Consider the following 16140-nt stretch of genomic DNA (forward strand, 5'->3'; position numbering starts at 1 on the left):
GGCCTGGGCACTGTTCTCAGCTCTTAGCTCAAGGCTAGCGCTCTACCGCTTGAGCCACAACGCCACTTCCGGCTTTTTTCTTTTTTCTTATGTGGTGCTGAGGAATCGAACCCAGGACCTCATGCAGGCAAGGCAAGCACTCTACCACTGAGCCACCTTACCAGCCCATGTCTATGATATTCTTACTGCCAGTTAACCCCCAAAACAGTTGGAAGTGGAAATGTGGCTCAAGCAGAATGCCAGTCTGTGTAGAAAAAGCTAAGCAAAAGCACAAGGCCCTGAGTTCAGCTCTAGTACTATGTTAGATTTAAAGCTTCAAGTCTGTCTTTGAGTTCTTTCTTCCATTTGGTATTGATGTCTATATAAGGTGAGAAACAGGTTAAATTTAAATCTCCTACAAACATGTAATTAGTTTTGCCAGCACCATTTGTTGAAGAGGCTTGCTTGCTTGCTTGCTTGTTTGCTTGCGCTCTCTCTCTCTCTCTCTCTCTCTTTCTCTCTCTCTCTTTCTTTCTTTCTCTCTCTTTCTCTCTCTCTCTCTCTCTCTTTCTCTCTTCTCTCTTTCTTTCTTTCTTTGCCAGTCCTGGGGCTTGATCTCTGGGCCTGGGCACTATCCCTGAGCTCTTTAGCTCAAGGCTAGTGCTCTACCACTTGAGCCACAGCGCCACTTCTGGCCTTTCCTGTTTATGTGGTGCTGAAGAATTGAACCCAGGTCCTCATGCATACCAGGCAAGCACTCTACCACTGACCCACATTTCCAGCCCAAGGGGTGCTCCTTTTAATCAGAATGGCTTTTGCTATTTTGGATACTTCCATGCAACTGTTTGGATTGATAGTTCTATTTTTGTGAAGAATGACATTGGGATTTGCATTGAATGTATAAATTGCTTTTGACAGTTTGGTTATTTTCACAATACTGAGAGTTCTTTTATTTTCTGATGTCTTCAATTTCTTCAAGTTTTCATTGTAGAGGTCTTTCTCTTGCTTAAATACCTAGGAATCACTTGAGGTATTATTTTTGAGGCTATTATGAATGGAATTGTTTTTAAATTTCTCAGACTGTTTATTGTTGTTATATAGAAAAGCTATTTTTGAATGTTGCAGAAATAATTTTGATTCCTTTTTTCTTTTTTCTTTTTTGCACACTAGTGGGCCCACCCCCTCTGACAGTATTTGGAATTGAACTCATGTCCTTGCATTTGCTAGGCAAAAGTTCTACCACTTGAGCTACATTCTCATCCTCTTTCACTTTAGTTTTTTTTCAGGGGGAGGGGTGGGAGACAGTGATGTCATCCTAGTGCTTGAACTCAGGGCCTGGAAGCTGTCTCTGAATTTTTTTTTCTCAAGGTTAATGCACTTCCTCTTCAGCTTTTTTGGTGTTTAATTGGAGGTCAGATTTCCTGCTTGGGCTGGCTTTGAGCAGTGATCTTCAGTTCTTAGCCTTCTAACTAGCTAGTATTACAAGTGTGAGCCACTGGTGCCTGGCTTTCATTATTTTTAGGGTAGGCTCTTGAATTTTTACTTGGGCTGGCCTTGGACTGTGATGTTCCTACTTGTGCATATTTAATAGCAGGGAACACAGGTGTGAATCACCATAGTTGGTTTATTGGTTGAGATAAAGTTCTTCTAATTTTGTGCCAGAGTTGACCTTAAACTTTGGTCTCTCATTCTCTGTATCCCAAGTAACTAGTGATATCAGGCCTGAGAGCTATACAGTTGGCTGTACTGTAATTAAGAGTCTTAGTCTCTTGAAGTTTGAGGGTGGTTTGCTTACCCTATGTTAGGCTTATGAAAATCTTATAATCTATTTTGGTAAATATTCTTCTTCTTTTTTTATTTTATTTTTTTATTTTTATTTTTTTTTGGTCGGTCGTGGGGCTTGAACTCGGGGCTTGGGCGCTGTCCCTCAGCTCTTCAGCTCAAGGCCAGCGCTCTACCACTTGAGCTACAGCGCCACTTCCGGTTTTCTGGTGGTTTATTGGAGATATAGGAGTCTCACGGTCTCTCTTGCCTGGGCTGGCTTTGAACCGCAATCCTCAGATCTCAGCCTCCTGAGTAGCTAGGATTACAGACGTGAGCCACCAGCGCCCGGCTTTCTTCTTTTTTTAATGTAAACTCACAGCCTTTTTATATGAGTGTGTGCTGGTATTAGGGCATGATTCAGTCCTTTCACTTTCACTGTTTACTTGTTCACAGCTGGTATTCTACCACTTGAGCCACACCTCCAGTCCAGCATTTTTGCTGGTTAATTGGAGATCAGATATCACAGACTTTTCCCTCAGGCTGACTTTGAATTGAGAGCTCCAGGTCTAAACCTCTTGAATAGCTAGGATTATGGGATTGAGCCATCTTGCCTAGCTTGTAGCCTTTTGTTCTAGGAAAACTTTTTGAATTAATTATTTTTTTTAACTTTTCTTAATTTTTTCTTAATTATTTGAGTTCAGGGTCTTGTGCTTGCTAGGTAAATGCTTTACCACTTGGCTACACTGTCAGAGCTTTTTGGTTTAGTTATTTTTCAGATAGAATCTCAGGTCTTTGTCTTCGCTGACTGTGGACCACAGTCTTCATCTCTGTGTCTACATACATGGGATTATAGATGTATGCCATCATGTCTGACTTTTAGATTAGGTCTTGATAACTGTTTGCCTGGGATGACCTTGAATTATGATTTTCCTATCCCTAAAACTTCATAGCAGCTAAGATTATAGACATGAGCCATAGCCTTTTTCATGTATTATTAAAATACCAGTTTCTGACCAGCTGGGCATCCATGTTTGGGTCGCTTAATTTTCATAACATCTTTTTCTTCTATTGCTCTTCCAATAGTTCTTTTGGACCTGTTTACCTTAAAATGCTTTTACTAACTTTTTAAAAGTTTCTCTCTTCACTGTGAGTATGCTTAAATACTTGTATCACAGATGATGAGTTACCCTATTTTTAGGTTTTGTTTCTGTATAGTGTATTCCTTCAAAGTCATTCTTTCCATACTTTTTTTTCTTCCATGTTGAGGTATTCCTTTTGTGGTGATTATTTGATCTTTTTGTTCTATCCAATGAAGTACAGGCTTGGCTAGCAGTTTCTAAAAGCCTTCCTTGAGTAGGCAAAGAGGGCTATAGGTAGAGTGGAGTACACATAAAAAGTATGTGTACTTCTATGTATTTATTTATTGTTGGTATGGTATTTTTGTCCTTAACCTGTAGAGTCTATAGCATTGGTTTTTACCCCTCCTAGATAGATATAACTCCAGTTTTCAGTGGTAGTGCAGAAGCAGTCTTTTGGGAGCTAATAGTTAATTACAATCTGGAAGTCTTAGCAGGGTTGTGTGTGTGTGTGTGTGTGTGTGTGTGTGTGTGTGTGTGTCTGTGTGTGTATCTTTGTCTGCGTCTACTCCAGTTTTCAGTGGTAGTGCAGAAGCAGTCTTTTGGAGCTAATAGTTAATTACAATCTGGAAGTCTTAGCAGCGTGTGTGTGTGTGTGTGTGTGTGTGTGTGTGTGTGTGTGTGTGTGTGTGTGTGTGTGTGTGTGTGTGTGTGTGTGTGTGTGTGTGTGTGTCTGTGTGTGTGTCTGTGTGTCTGTGTGTGTCTCTGTGTGTCTGTGTGTGTCTCTGTGTGTGTCTCTGTGTGTGTCTCTGTGTGTGTGTCTGTGTGTGTATCTTTGCGTCTATTTTGTCAGGATCAAATCCTAGGTTTTATTCATGCTAGGCAAATGGTCTACTACTGAGCTACATCTCTAGCCTTACCTATTTTCTTTCTTTCTTTTTCTTTTTTTCTTTGCCAATCCTGAGGCTTGAACTCAGGCCCTGGGCACTGTCCCTGAGCCTCTCTGTGCTCTAGGCTAGCACTCTACCACTTGAGCCACAGCAGCAATTGTAGCTTTTTCTGTTTATGTGGTACTGAAGAATCCAATCCAGAACTTCATGCATACTAGGCAAGCACTCTACCACTTGGCCATATTCCCAACCCACCTTATCTATTTTCTAAATCTCATTTTTATCTGTATTTCCTTTGAAATCTAGTGCTGCCAATTCCTTGAGTTTTGATGGGTCATATAGTTCAAATAGAGCTGCTTCCTAGCCTTTTCTGTTTCTAGTTTAGGGTTCAGGTTTTCTTTGTAAAGCTTTTTAAGTTTTATTCTTTCCCTTTATACTTTTGGGTTTTTTTTTTTTTTTTGTCGGTTGTGGGGGCCTGGGCGCTGTCCCCCAGCTCTTCAGCTATAGACCAGCGCTCTACCACTTGAGCCTCAGCCCCATTTCCGGCTTTTTCTGCTTATGTGGTGCTGAGGAATCGAACCCAGGGCCTCATGCATGTAAGGCAAGCACTCTACCACTGAGCCACCTTCCCAGCACCTTGCTTTTTTTTTAAAAGTGAATTTTGAATGCTAGTTGCCACAAATGTTTGATTAAATCTGCCTTCTTTATATTGTGTCTTTTTTTCCCTGTGTGTATGTAATCTTTTCCTCAAAAGGTTTTACTTTACCAGTTTTTGTTAATTATTTTTTAGTGAGGAGCTGGTACAAGGGTTTGAGCTTCATATACTTGCGCTCGTTTGGCAAAGCTCTGCCATTTAAACCACGTCTTCAGGAATATAATGTAATTTTTTAAAATTTAAACTTTTTTCCCCACAGTTTAAAATGGATCCATACTACTTGAGTGGTTTCATTCATATACTATAGAATTTGAATATTATGTATTTCAAGGTAGAAGTACTAAAATTAAGTGCTGTGTATAAAGCTGTGAAAAAATTTAAGACAGGTTGTAGTATAGGTCTTATATATTTGATTCATGAAAGTTGAATGGATGATTATATCTTTTGTCTTTTTTTTTTTTTTTTTTGTCAGTCGTGGGGCTTGAACTCTGGGCCTGGGTGCTGTCCCTGAGCTCTTCAGCTCAAGGCAAGCATTCTACCACTTGAACCACATTGCCACTTCTGGTTTTCTGGTTGGTTCATTTGAGATTAGAGTCTCATGGACTTTCCTCCCTGGGCTGGCTTTGAACCATGATCCTCAGATCTCAGCCTCCTACGTAGCTAGGATTAAAGATGTGAGCCACTGATGCTTGGCTTTTTGGGGGGGGCAGGAAGGAGGAGGGTCATTCATTGGGCTTGAATTCTGGGTCTAGGTACAGTCTCTGAGCTCTTTTGCTCAAGGCTATAGTTCTGCCACTTAGATCCATACCGCCATTTCTGATTTCTTGGTGATTAATTGGAGATAAAGTATTTCATAGACTTTTCTCCCCGGGCTGGTTTTCAACCACAATTCTAATATCTTAGTGTCCAGAGTAGCTAGGATTACAGGCATCGTCTTCTGTCTTTTAAACATTGAAAGTTGCTTTCTCTTTTAGGTGCTGTGTAATGTGTTAAGAACAGGTTATAAGGAATGGTTTTATCAGATTTTCATGAGTTATGTTGGCTGAAACATCAATTCTGTCTTGTGGGAAAAGAATTGTAAGTATACTGATTTTCAGCAGTTGTATGTTTTTATAAAACAAATTACTGATTATAAGAATACAGTTAGGAAAAAAAAAAGAATACAGTTAGGATACCTCATTCTGTTAATATATATATATATATATATATATATATATATATATATATATATATATATATTTTTTTTTTTTTTTTTTTTTTGGTTGTGGGCTTGAACTCTGGGTTTGGGTGCTGTCTCAGAGCTCTTCAGCTCAAGGCGAGCACTCTGCCACTTGAGCCACAATGCCACTTCCAATTCTATCTTAAGCATACAGTCTAAACATTTCAAAAACAAGTGTTAGAATTCAAATCATTATTTGAATAATTATTTCTGCATAGTATTAGCATGGCTAATTATACTTAGATTATAACTTAATTTTTATTTTTTATTTTTTTTTCAGACATATCAGCACAAAAGGAAATCTATATTAATAGAGTACTTTATTAAACAAAGGAGGCTAAATAAGAACTACAAACCAACATACCCAGCAAACAAGGAAAGAAACGTGTTAATCATAAGACATGTTTCAAATGAATCAGAGTCCAGTAACTGTAGACTACAGAAGAAAAAAGTTTTCAAAAATTTTGTCAAAACAGACAGGTCAGTGATAAATAACTTCTCCAGTAATAGAGATAGGATTGAAACTAAAAATTAATTGACAATTTTTAACAAAATCTGAATTAAGTTTCTTTTCATTTAAAAACTTATGCAAATAGAAAATTAAATATAAAATTTCTTTAGAGTGTGATTGCCTTGTTCAACAGAAAGCAAATATCTTTCAGAATTTATTCCAGCTTTTCTCATATCTAAAACCTTACTTGAAGCAAACTAGTACTTTTGTTGAAAATGTGTATCAGCATAAGTTAAAGCTGGCTTTCACGACTTGCTTCTTAGTAATACTAGATACTCAACATTTTTACCTGCCAGGACACAGGCTGTCCTTTGAAAAACTACTCAGAAAGAGAAGACATTACTCAGGAATAATGTCCATTCAGGAGAAATCAAGAGAAAATTCTTGCAGTATTATTAAAGAAAGTAAAGATACGAATTTAGAAATAGACATTCAAGGTTCTGAAAATAATCTAGCAAAAAAATCAGGTCCTATGGAAGCTATAAAGTCACTGGTTAAATCTCCCAGTGATGAAAGTAAAATAAATCAGTGTGAATTGGGAACACGCATGAGTACACGGTCGACAAAGGCTGCCTCCAGTGATAAAGGCACTAAAAGTATAGTACCTGTAAAAGGACATTCACAAGAAACTACAAAAAACAAATGTCAGAAAAAATTAGTGCACCAAACCTCTAAAGCAAATGAGCATCTTAATCGGAGATCACAAAGATTACAACAGTTAAAGGAGTGTTCTACAAGGTCTTTGCGCAGTAGAGATATTCAGGGTCATATTCAAGCAGTTAAAAAGTGTGTACCAGTAACAAGAAAAGAACACTGTAACAGTACTCAAAGTAAGTCTAATAAAGTTAAAATAAATCAAAAACATGTGAAAAGGAAATCACTGGAAATAAAGTCAGATTGTAAAGAGTATGAAAATTCAGTAATTAATGAAATAGTAAATTCCCCTAAAGCAAAAAAGCTCAAAGTAGAACACCAGACAGTTTATACTTGTAGTGCACAATGTGTACAAGGATCTGAAAAGTGTCTTCAGAAAACTACAAGAAAAGAAGAACCAAAACCTGTGCCTGTAACTTCTGAAATAAAAAAATCAAAAGTAGCTACTTCATTGGTTTCTAAAAAGAATGAACTGAAGTCAGCTCACACACAAGTAAATACTAGCACAAAATCCCAAAAAAGTCCACAGCCATCAGTGCCTGAACAAAGTATAGATAATGATTTGGAGTCAACAGGAAAGAGCAAACGTGGTAGCATTCTCCAGCTTTGTGAAGAAATTGCTGGTGAAATTGAGTCAGATACTGTAGAAGTAAAAAAGGAATCATCACAAGTAGAAAGTATGAAGGAAAAGAAGCCTACAGAAGTAAAATCAGAAGAGACTGATGTTGAAAGACAGATACCTCATCAAAAAGAAACAAATCAGGATGTGCAATGCAACCGTTTCTTCCCCAGTAGAAAAACAAAACCCGTGAAATGTATACTAAATGGAATAAACAGCTCAACAAAGAAGAACTCCAACTGGACTAAAATTAAACTCTCAAAATTTAATTCTGTGCAGCAAAATAAAGACTCTCAAGTTTCCCCTAAGTTGGGCTTATTGAGAACCAATTTTTCACCACCAGGTTTAGAAATACATCATTCTGTGACTCAGAGTACATTTTTAGAGGCAAAACCACATGATAAAAATGTAATTTGCCATCAGGAAAAAATGAAAGAAATTAAATCTGAAGTTAAAATGAAAGAAGTTAATATTAATGATATTACAGTTGAAACTAATAAAACCACAAAAAGGGCTCCTGAAATTTTGGATAATCAGATAAAACCTTCTGACTCACCTTTGGATAATCAGATGAAACATTCTTTTGAATCAACACCAGATAAGGTAATCAATTTTTGTTATGTTTAGTATAGGTACCTGAGTACCTTTTATTTCTTATTAAACTTTACAATGTTTTTAGCTTAAGAAGTAGGTCATAAAATTATTAACCCAATCTTATAGTGATTGACTTTTGTGATTCCTTTGGTTGTTTATCTTTATGTGTATGATTCCTATGTTTATTTTTACTCTCTCTTATGGAAAGTATGAATTTTCTAAATGCCAGATTTTCTTTTTAGCCTAACACATGATATGCTTAATTTTACTAATGATTATAGTATAGAGAACATATTGCCTCGTGATTAAAATGTGGAACTTAAAAACATGAGTCTATTTTCATGTCCATATTAAAAAGCCTTTTATCCCACTTGATGAAATTTAAAAGTTTGGCATCTTCAAAAGGGTATTTTTTGGTTTGATTTGTGTAGTCATTTTTATTAGTTGGCAAATTGAAATGTCTGAGGTATAAATCAGTCTAATGTCTAAGAATAAAATTGTACTGGCCAACTTTTTTTTTTTTGTCGGTCGTGGGGCCTGAACTCTAGGTCTGGGAGCTGTCCCTCAGCTCTTCAGCTGTAGACTAGTGCTCTACCACTTGAGCCTCAGCCCCACTTCCGGCTTTTTCTGCTTATGTGGTGCTGAGGAATCGAACCGAGGGCCTCATGCATGCAAGACAAGCACTCTGCCACTAAGCCACCTTCCCAGCCCCTGGCCAACATTTTTGAATGTCTTGTTTGCTTGCTCTTGGTTGCTTAGTTTTATTTCTTGGCAGTGTTAGGGATTGAATCCAGGTAATTATGCTTGCTAGGCAATCCTTATCTCCTATGTTCCCATCCCCCAACTAAAGAATTTTTGAAAATAATTTTTGAAAATAATTGAAGACTTTCATTTTAGAGAAAATAGTTTTAAACTTCATCAAACTGAGCCTTTGAGCTGGGTGATGGTGGCTCATACCTGTAATCGTAGCTACCTACTCAGGAGACTGGTATCTGAGGATTGTGGTTCAAAGCCAGACTAGGCAGGAAAGTCGGTGAGATTCACCAGAAAACCACATGTGGCACAGTGGCACCATGGCTCAAAAGAGCTCAGAGACAGGGTTCAGCCCCAGAGTTCAAGACCCATGAACTATCCCCCCAAAAAACCCAAACATCAAAAATGGGCCTTTTGGCTGGGGTGGTGGCTTAGTGGTAGAGTGCTTGCCTAGCATGCATGAAGCATTGGGTTTGATTCCTCTGTACCACATAAACAGAAAGGACTGGAAGTGGTGCTGTGGCTCGTGCTAGCCTTGAGCAAAAGAAGCTCAGGGACAATGCGCAGGCCCTGAGTTCAAGCCCCAGGACTGACGGAGAAAAGAAAAGAAAAAAAGGTTACTTTTGTATAAATAATCTTACAATGGGAAAATGAGAGCAGAGTGTGATTTAGGTTTGGTGTCAGAAGACTAGAAACCAGATGTTGTAATTTTCAACCCCTCATTTTCTGTACACCACACTGAACATTAGCAAATCATTTGAGTGAAATTTTGAGTAATTTGAAGTTATATTTGGGATGAGCTGGAGATCTGGGCTTTATGCCAAAAGTGTGAAAATAAATCAGTATATGTTACTCTACAGGGTTGAAAATCACACCTGAACTTAGAACAGATATCATTTGCTGCTTTTATACAAATGAGAATGGAAGTATCAATTAAAAAACGATAATTTAACAGCTGGGTATCATAGTTCATGCCCATAATTGCAGCACTTGGAGGCTGAGGCAGAAGGATTGAGGCTAGCCTGGACTACATAGGGAGAACCTGTTTCAAAAAAAAAAAAAAAAAAAAAGAAAGAAAGAAAAGAAAGAAAAAAAGAGAAAGAAAAGAAAACAGGAAAGAAAAGAAAAAATAATTCAGAATAGATAGTGATAGTAATTGGAAATAACTAGGAGGAGTAATAAGTTATGGGCCTGGGAATGTAACTCAGAAGTAAAGTGCTTGTCTGTTTGATGTCATAGGTCCATTCTCATCACCATCTTTTTTTAATTTTTTTTATTTTTTATTGTAAAGATACTATACAGAGGATTACAGTTACATGAGCAAGGTAATGAGTACACTTCCTATTGATCTCAGCACCATTTTGCAGAGATGAGTGGCTTTTCTTTTTAGAATTGTCTCCCTATATTGCTGCTGAATGTGTCTTCTCACAAGCTTCATAAATGCCTTTCAAAACTTAAAAGGAGTAGGACACCAGATGGTTCATACCTGTAATCCTAACTACTCAGAAAGCTGAGATCCAGAGGATTTCAGGTTGAAGTCAGCCCAACAGAAAAGTTCATGATTTTTTGTCTCCAAAATAACCAACAAAAAGCTGGGCTAGAGGTACATGTCAAGTGGTAGAATAGAAATCCAATAAGCAAGCCAGTCAAGCATGATGCCCTGAAGATTTGAGTGCAAACCCTGCTTCTATTAAAAAAAACAAAACAAAACCTCAAAAGGCAGCTTATGAAAAAAGATAAAGCAAATTCAAATCAATTTATTTGGACTAACTATAATAGGCAGGAGATGTTTACTTGGATCATTGTTTTGTCTCTTTATAACATTTGAAAAGTATTGAGTTTATGCAGTTCTTTGTTACAAGAAAGAATACTAGAGATTTGTTGCTATTTTAAAAATTGTGTGGTTCTCAAATTCTTCAATATTTAAGATTATAGCACAGATAAACATGTAACTACCGCCCAGATTTGACAAAATGAACATGTTCTTCAGATCCTTTAAAACATAAGTACATTTAAATCCTCAACTATACCTTCTTTGTTCCACTTCTTCCCTCTCCAGAATAAAACTTGCTTCCGAAATTGGTAGATTCCTTCTATTTTTTATTTGTGTGTTTTTATGAGTTTATGAACATAAAGAATGCTTAGATGTGTTTTAAAATTGTATGTAATAATCCTTTATGTATGCATATTTGAAACTTGATTTTGTGCAATCAGAACAAAATGTTTTGATACATATCACAAGTTTATATTTTCCTCTATTAAAGAACTCTTTTTTTTCAACAATATTAATAAGTGCTCACTATTTCAGAAATGTGGTGGTGACTTATCAGTTTGAGACATACTTCAGTGCCTGCATCTAGGTACTGGTACAAAGGAGGCATGTTTCTTGTCTTTTTTTCTACAAAAGGGTTACTATACTATTCCATGACAGGTTATGAGTGTAACGCTTCTTGGTCAGTTTCACCCCTTCCTTCATTTCCCCTCCCCCCCTTTTTTCCCTTCACATCCCTACCCTCAAGGTACATATTTCCTATTTATCATAATATACATTAATATAATATCTGAATTTGCTCATCTTTTCTCTATTCCTCTGGCCTCCTACTTCTGTCTTCTAGAACATGTTTATACTTCCTGTTTTTGTTTTTGTTAGTTGTGGGGCATAAACTCAGGGCCTAGATGTTCCTCAAGCACTTTTGTTAAAGGCTAGTGCTATACTACTTTAAGCCACAGCTCAACTTCTGGTTTTTGAATGGTTAAGTGGAGATAGGAGTTTTAAAGGTTCTTTTCTGCTGGGGCTGGCTTTGAACCTACCTCCTCAGATCGCAGAGCACTCAGTCAGTAGGATTACAGGTGTGAGCTAACAGTGCCCAGCTCTGGTATTTGTTTTGATATATAATAGTTGTTCAGAGGAGTTGTACTTTTGGATTCCTCTGTGTATACCCTCCTTTAGTCATGTTTGCGTGTATGTAAATGCATAGAACCATATATATGTTAACATGCGTATTTGTGTTTTGGTTCTGGCTTCCACATATGAGAGAAAACATGGGCTGTTTGTCTCTCTCTGAGTCTGGCTTATTTCACTTAGTATGAATTGTTCTAGGTCCATCCATTTTCCCTGCAAAGGACATAATATTCTTTCTAACAGATGAGTAAAATTCCATTGTATATATGTATCACATTTTCTTGATCCATTAATCAGTTGTAGGGCATTTGGGCTATTTTCATAACTTGGCTATTATGAATAGTGCAGCACTGAACATAGATGTGCAAGTGTCTTTATTGTATAGACTTGCAGTGATCTGGATAGATGCCCAGTATGGCTTGATCATAGGTAGCTCTACGTTTAATTTGTTGAGGAATCTCCAAACTGCCTTCCAGAGTTTTCATTCTCAACCAACAGTGCAGTAGGGTTCCTTTTTCTCTCTATCTCTGCCAGCATTTATTATTGTTTGAATTCTTTTTTTTGGGGGGGGGTCTGGTTGTGGGGCCTGAACTCTGGGCCTGGGCGTTGTCCCTCAGCTCTTCAGCTCAAGGCTAGCACTCTACCACTTGAGCCACAGTGCCATTTCTGGCTTTTTTTTCTGCTTATGTGGTGCTGAGGAATCGAACCCAGGGCCTCATGCATGCAAGGGAAGCGCTCTACCACTGAGCCACCTTCCCAGCCCATATTGTTTGAATTCTTGATGCTGTCCAGTCTTATTCTAGGGTGAGATGGAAACCCATGTTGTTTTGATTTGAATTTCCTTTATGGCCAGGGATGCTAAGCATTTTCTTATGTGTACTAGCCATTCTTCCTTCTTTTATGAAGTCTCTTCTTTAGCTCCTTTGCCCATTTATTTTTGGGTTATTAATTTGGGGGTGGTTTAGTTTCTTTGACTACCTTGTATATTTTGGTATTAGGCCCTTGTCAGATGTATAGTTGGTAAAGATCTCCCAGTCTGTTGGCTGTCCCATCATTTCCTTTGTTAGGCTTATTCCTAAATATTTTTTTGAGGATTTTGCAAATGGAATTGGTTTCCTGATTTTTCTGAAATCTGCACATTTTTGATATATAGAAAAGCTACTGATTTTTGTGGTTTAATTTTGTATCTTGCTACTTTGCCAAAGTTATTGATCAGCTCTAGAAGCTTAGAAATGGAATCTCTAGGGTCCTTTGAGTATCTTGTCATCTGTAAATAGGGATAATTTGACTTCTGGTTTCCCTGTTTGAATCCCTTTTATGTCTTTCTCTTGCCTTACTGGTCTGGCTAGGAATTCCAGTATTATATTGAAAAGGAGTGGAGAGTGCTTGTCCATCCTATTCCTGATTTTAGAGGAAATGGTTTTAGTTTTTCACCATTTAGTACGATGGTGGCTGTTGGCTTTTTTTTTTTTTTTATCACTAATAGTCTTTATTAAGCTATTTTTACCTTCTCCAGAACATGAACAAATGATGGGTTTTGTCAGAGGCTTTTTTTTTTGCTGTTTCTTTTAAGAACTGCAGTAAACTCCTAAACACTAAGAATTGAGATGACAGTACTTAATACTAGTCATTCATAATAGCTTTTGTTTAGTGATTGTTTTCATTGTAAAATAGCTTTTGTTTATTATGATATAGGGTATCATATTTCTCAAGTACAATCTACACTGTAAATTTAGTTATCTACATAATACAAAGAAAATGAAGCTTAAGTAACTTAAACTTGAGTGACACGTTAAAGGATGGAGTGTCAATTTAAAGTGGGTTTGGCTGGCTTCAGGAGTCAGCAGGACTTGTATTTGGGGAAACAGGAATGCAAATAAAAAGGCACAACCCTTGCAACTTTGAAAATATCATGTGGCCACCTGTATGTAATGTTTTTTTTGTTATATATTATCAGTATCAGTAATACTGCTGATAAGCCGGGTATCCAATAAAACATTCATGAGTTCTTGGTCTAGTTTTAGTATCCAGACATTATGAATTTTTAGGCTCCATAGTTTTATGGTCTGTCTTTTAAATCAGTAACTTATTGGCTTCCTATTAATGGGTTGTATAATGATTAATACAATCATTTTATATATTTTTTTTCTGTTATTTTTGGATGTTCACTTAAAAAAAGAATGTTCTAGCTGAGTGCCAGCGGCCCATGCCTATACACAGAAGGCTGAAATGTGAGGATCATGGTTTGAAGCCAGCTCTAGCAGGAAAGTTGATGAGACACTCATCTCCAGTTAACCATCAAAAAGCCAAAAGTGGAGGTGTGGCTCAAGTGGTAGAGTGATATCCGTAAGCAAAAAAGCTCAGGACCTCAGTCAAGCCCCAGGACCAGTGTAAAACAACAATAAAAATGTTCTAAAATCATGTCATGTTCACTTTAGCATTCATAATACACACATACAAAATGTTTCCTGTTATTTCCATTTCCAATTCCAATGCTAATTGAATTGGTAGTATATATATACTTATTAGTTACTAATTGTGTATCATCTTTGATAAGATTTTAGCTTAGAGGCTCTTAGGAATAAAAAGATTAATATGCTCATTACTCCTAAAAGCTATTGATAATTCAACTAATTTCAATTAGAAAGTGAAAGGAAGTTGAAAGAGATATAAACAAATATATGAAGGGAGTTAGGGAAAACTGAAAGCTTCATTGGAAGAGGCTAAATTTTGAGTTATGTGAATTTTTATTAGAAAGATATTCTACATCATGACTATAAATATGAGCCATAATTTTAAATTTTAAATAGCTGCATTAATGGAGCAAAAAGAAACAGGTAAAATTCATTTTAACATAATATGTTTTATACATTGTTTATAATATATCTATCTGTCCATAAATATATATTGTATGCCTGTCACATAAAATGGTATGATTTCAACATCAATTCTAAAAATCATTAATGATGCAATTTACTCTTTTTGTTTTTTAGTGGTACTGGGGTTTGAATTTAGGGCTTGTGCTTGTTTGTACCGCTTGAGCCATGACCTGTAGCCCTGCTTTTTACTGGTTAGTTGGAGATATAGTGAGACTTTCACAGTCTTTTCTACCTGGGCTGGCTTTGAACCAGATCTTTTGGATCTCAGCTTCCTGAGTAGCTAAGATTATAGGCATGATCCACCAGCACCTGGCTATAGAATACTGTGTGTGTATAAGGGAGAGGAGAGAACGAGCATGTGCTTTAAGTTTTCAAAATCTGACTTGTGATTATTATTATACTTCTCAAATCATATTTTCAAGTGCCCAGTAAGTCAAATGTGACATTCACAACTATATTGGATAGTGCAGTCCAGACATGAAGCTCTTGAGAAAATCAAATCATGAAATTGTGAAATGAATCTCTGGGAGTGGGGTTGAGTTTTAAATGTAGTATGAAGGGGAGTAAGTAATGATAGGTAATACTGAGAAAGGGAGCTTATGACAAAATCATGAATAGATTATTAATGCATGTTTATGTGAATTCAGTTAGAAAGTGTTATCTTAAATTTTATTAGTATGTTGAAATTTACTGAAAACTTGAGATACACCACAAAAGTTGATACAAAAACCTTGAATTACATGTGTTCAGAATTTCAGCCTATGTTTGGAATCCAAGCTGGGAAGCAGTGCAGTAGAAAACACTTCTGTTTCAACTCTGCCAAATCAAGCAAAATTTGATGCAGGAGAGAATACACTTCCAGGTAATACTGTGAAAATATTATTTGGATTTCTCAATGTTTAATGCCATTTTTATTACTGTTACAGAAAACTTTTATATCAAAAGGCCTATTATTGCTTTTTTAAAAAAATTTCTATTATCATAGTTATTCTTTACAAATAATTGTTTCTCCTGATTGGCTTGGACAACTAAATACTACCTTTTGCCTTCCTAACAAAAGTTCTTTTATTTTTACTTTTCTTACTTTGTGGTTTATTCTCTGGACAATGTTCCTTAATGAATAGCAGCTTATTTCCCAGACTTTTTGTATTTTACTATTGAAGATTTTTAATTGTTAACTCACAGTAACTCAGTTTTCTATCTCAGTGAGTCTCTTGGAATTAAGGATTTAATAATGCTCCTAAATGTCTACCTATATCACACAAGAACTTTATTTTGATGACCTTATGAAAATATGTTAATATATTATTTGAACTGTTGAAGGGGAATTTGCTTTCATATCAGATGAAACATCATAGGATGTACAAAGTTTATTTTTTCCCCCTCTGTTTACTAAAGGAAAGGTGTAACTTGGACCAAAATACTGAAGTCAGATAGTCACTGATGTTGCCTGTAATTTATCTTTTTGTCTTTATAGAGGAAGAGTGAGTATAATTTGGGCCTGGGCGCTGTCCCTCAGCTCTTCAGCTCAAGGCTAGAGCTCTACCACTTGAGCCACAGCGCCATTTCCGGCTTTTTTCTTTTTGCTTATGTGGTGCTGAGGAATCAAACTCAGGGGCTCGAGCATGCAAGGCAAGCGCTCTAC

General features: G+C 36.7%; 1 protein-coding gene across 3 annotated transcripts in view; it reads left to right on the plus strand.

Moving 5' to 3' along the window:
* The first annotated feature begins 6069 nt into the window (after positions 1-6069).
* The window catches only part of Esco1 (establishment of sister chromatid cohesion N-acetyltransferase 1), a 52380-nt gene continuing 42309 nt past the window's right edge, over positions 6070-16140 (plus strand). For all 3 annotated transcript variants that reach the window (XR_011373504.1, XM_070029457.1, XM_070029458.1), the window contains exons 1-2: positions 6070-7970; positions 15246-15357. Coding sequence is in view for 2 of the 3 variants with exons in the window: in XM_070029457.1 (XP_069885558.1) it covers positions 6447-7970; positions 15246-15357 (1636 nt within the window). In the remaining variant the exon portion in view is untranslated. The remainder of the gene's footprint in view (positions 7971-15245; positions 15358-16140) is intronic.

Source organism: Dipodomys merriami, unplaced genomic scaffold (assembly GCF_024711535.1).
Source record: "Dipodomys merriami isolate MVZ:Mamm:240054 unplaced genomic scaffold, mDipMer1.0.p SCAF_2, whole genome shotgun sequence".
In the NCBI taxonomy this organism is placed as follows: Eukaryota; Metazoa; Chordata; class Mammalia; order Rodentia; family Heteromyidae; genus Dipodomys; species Dipodomys merriami.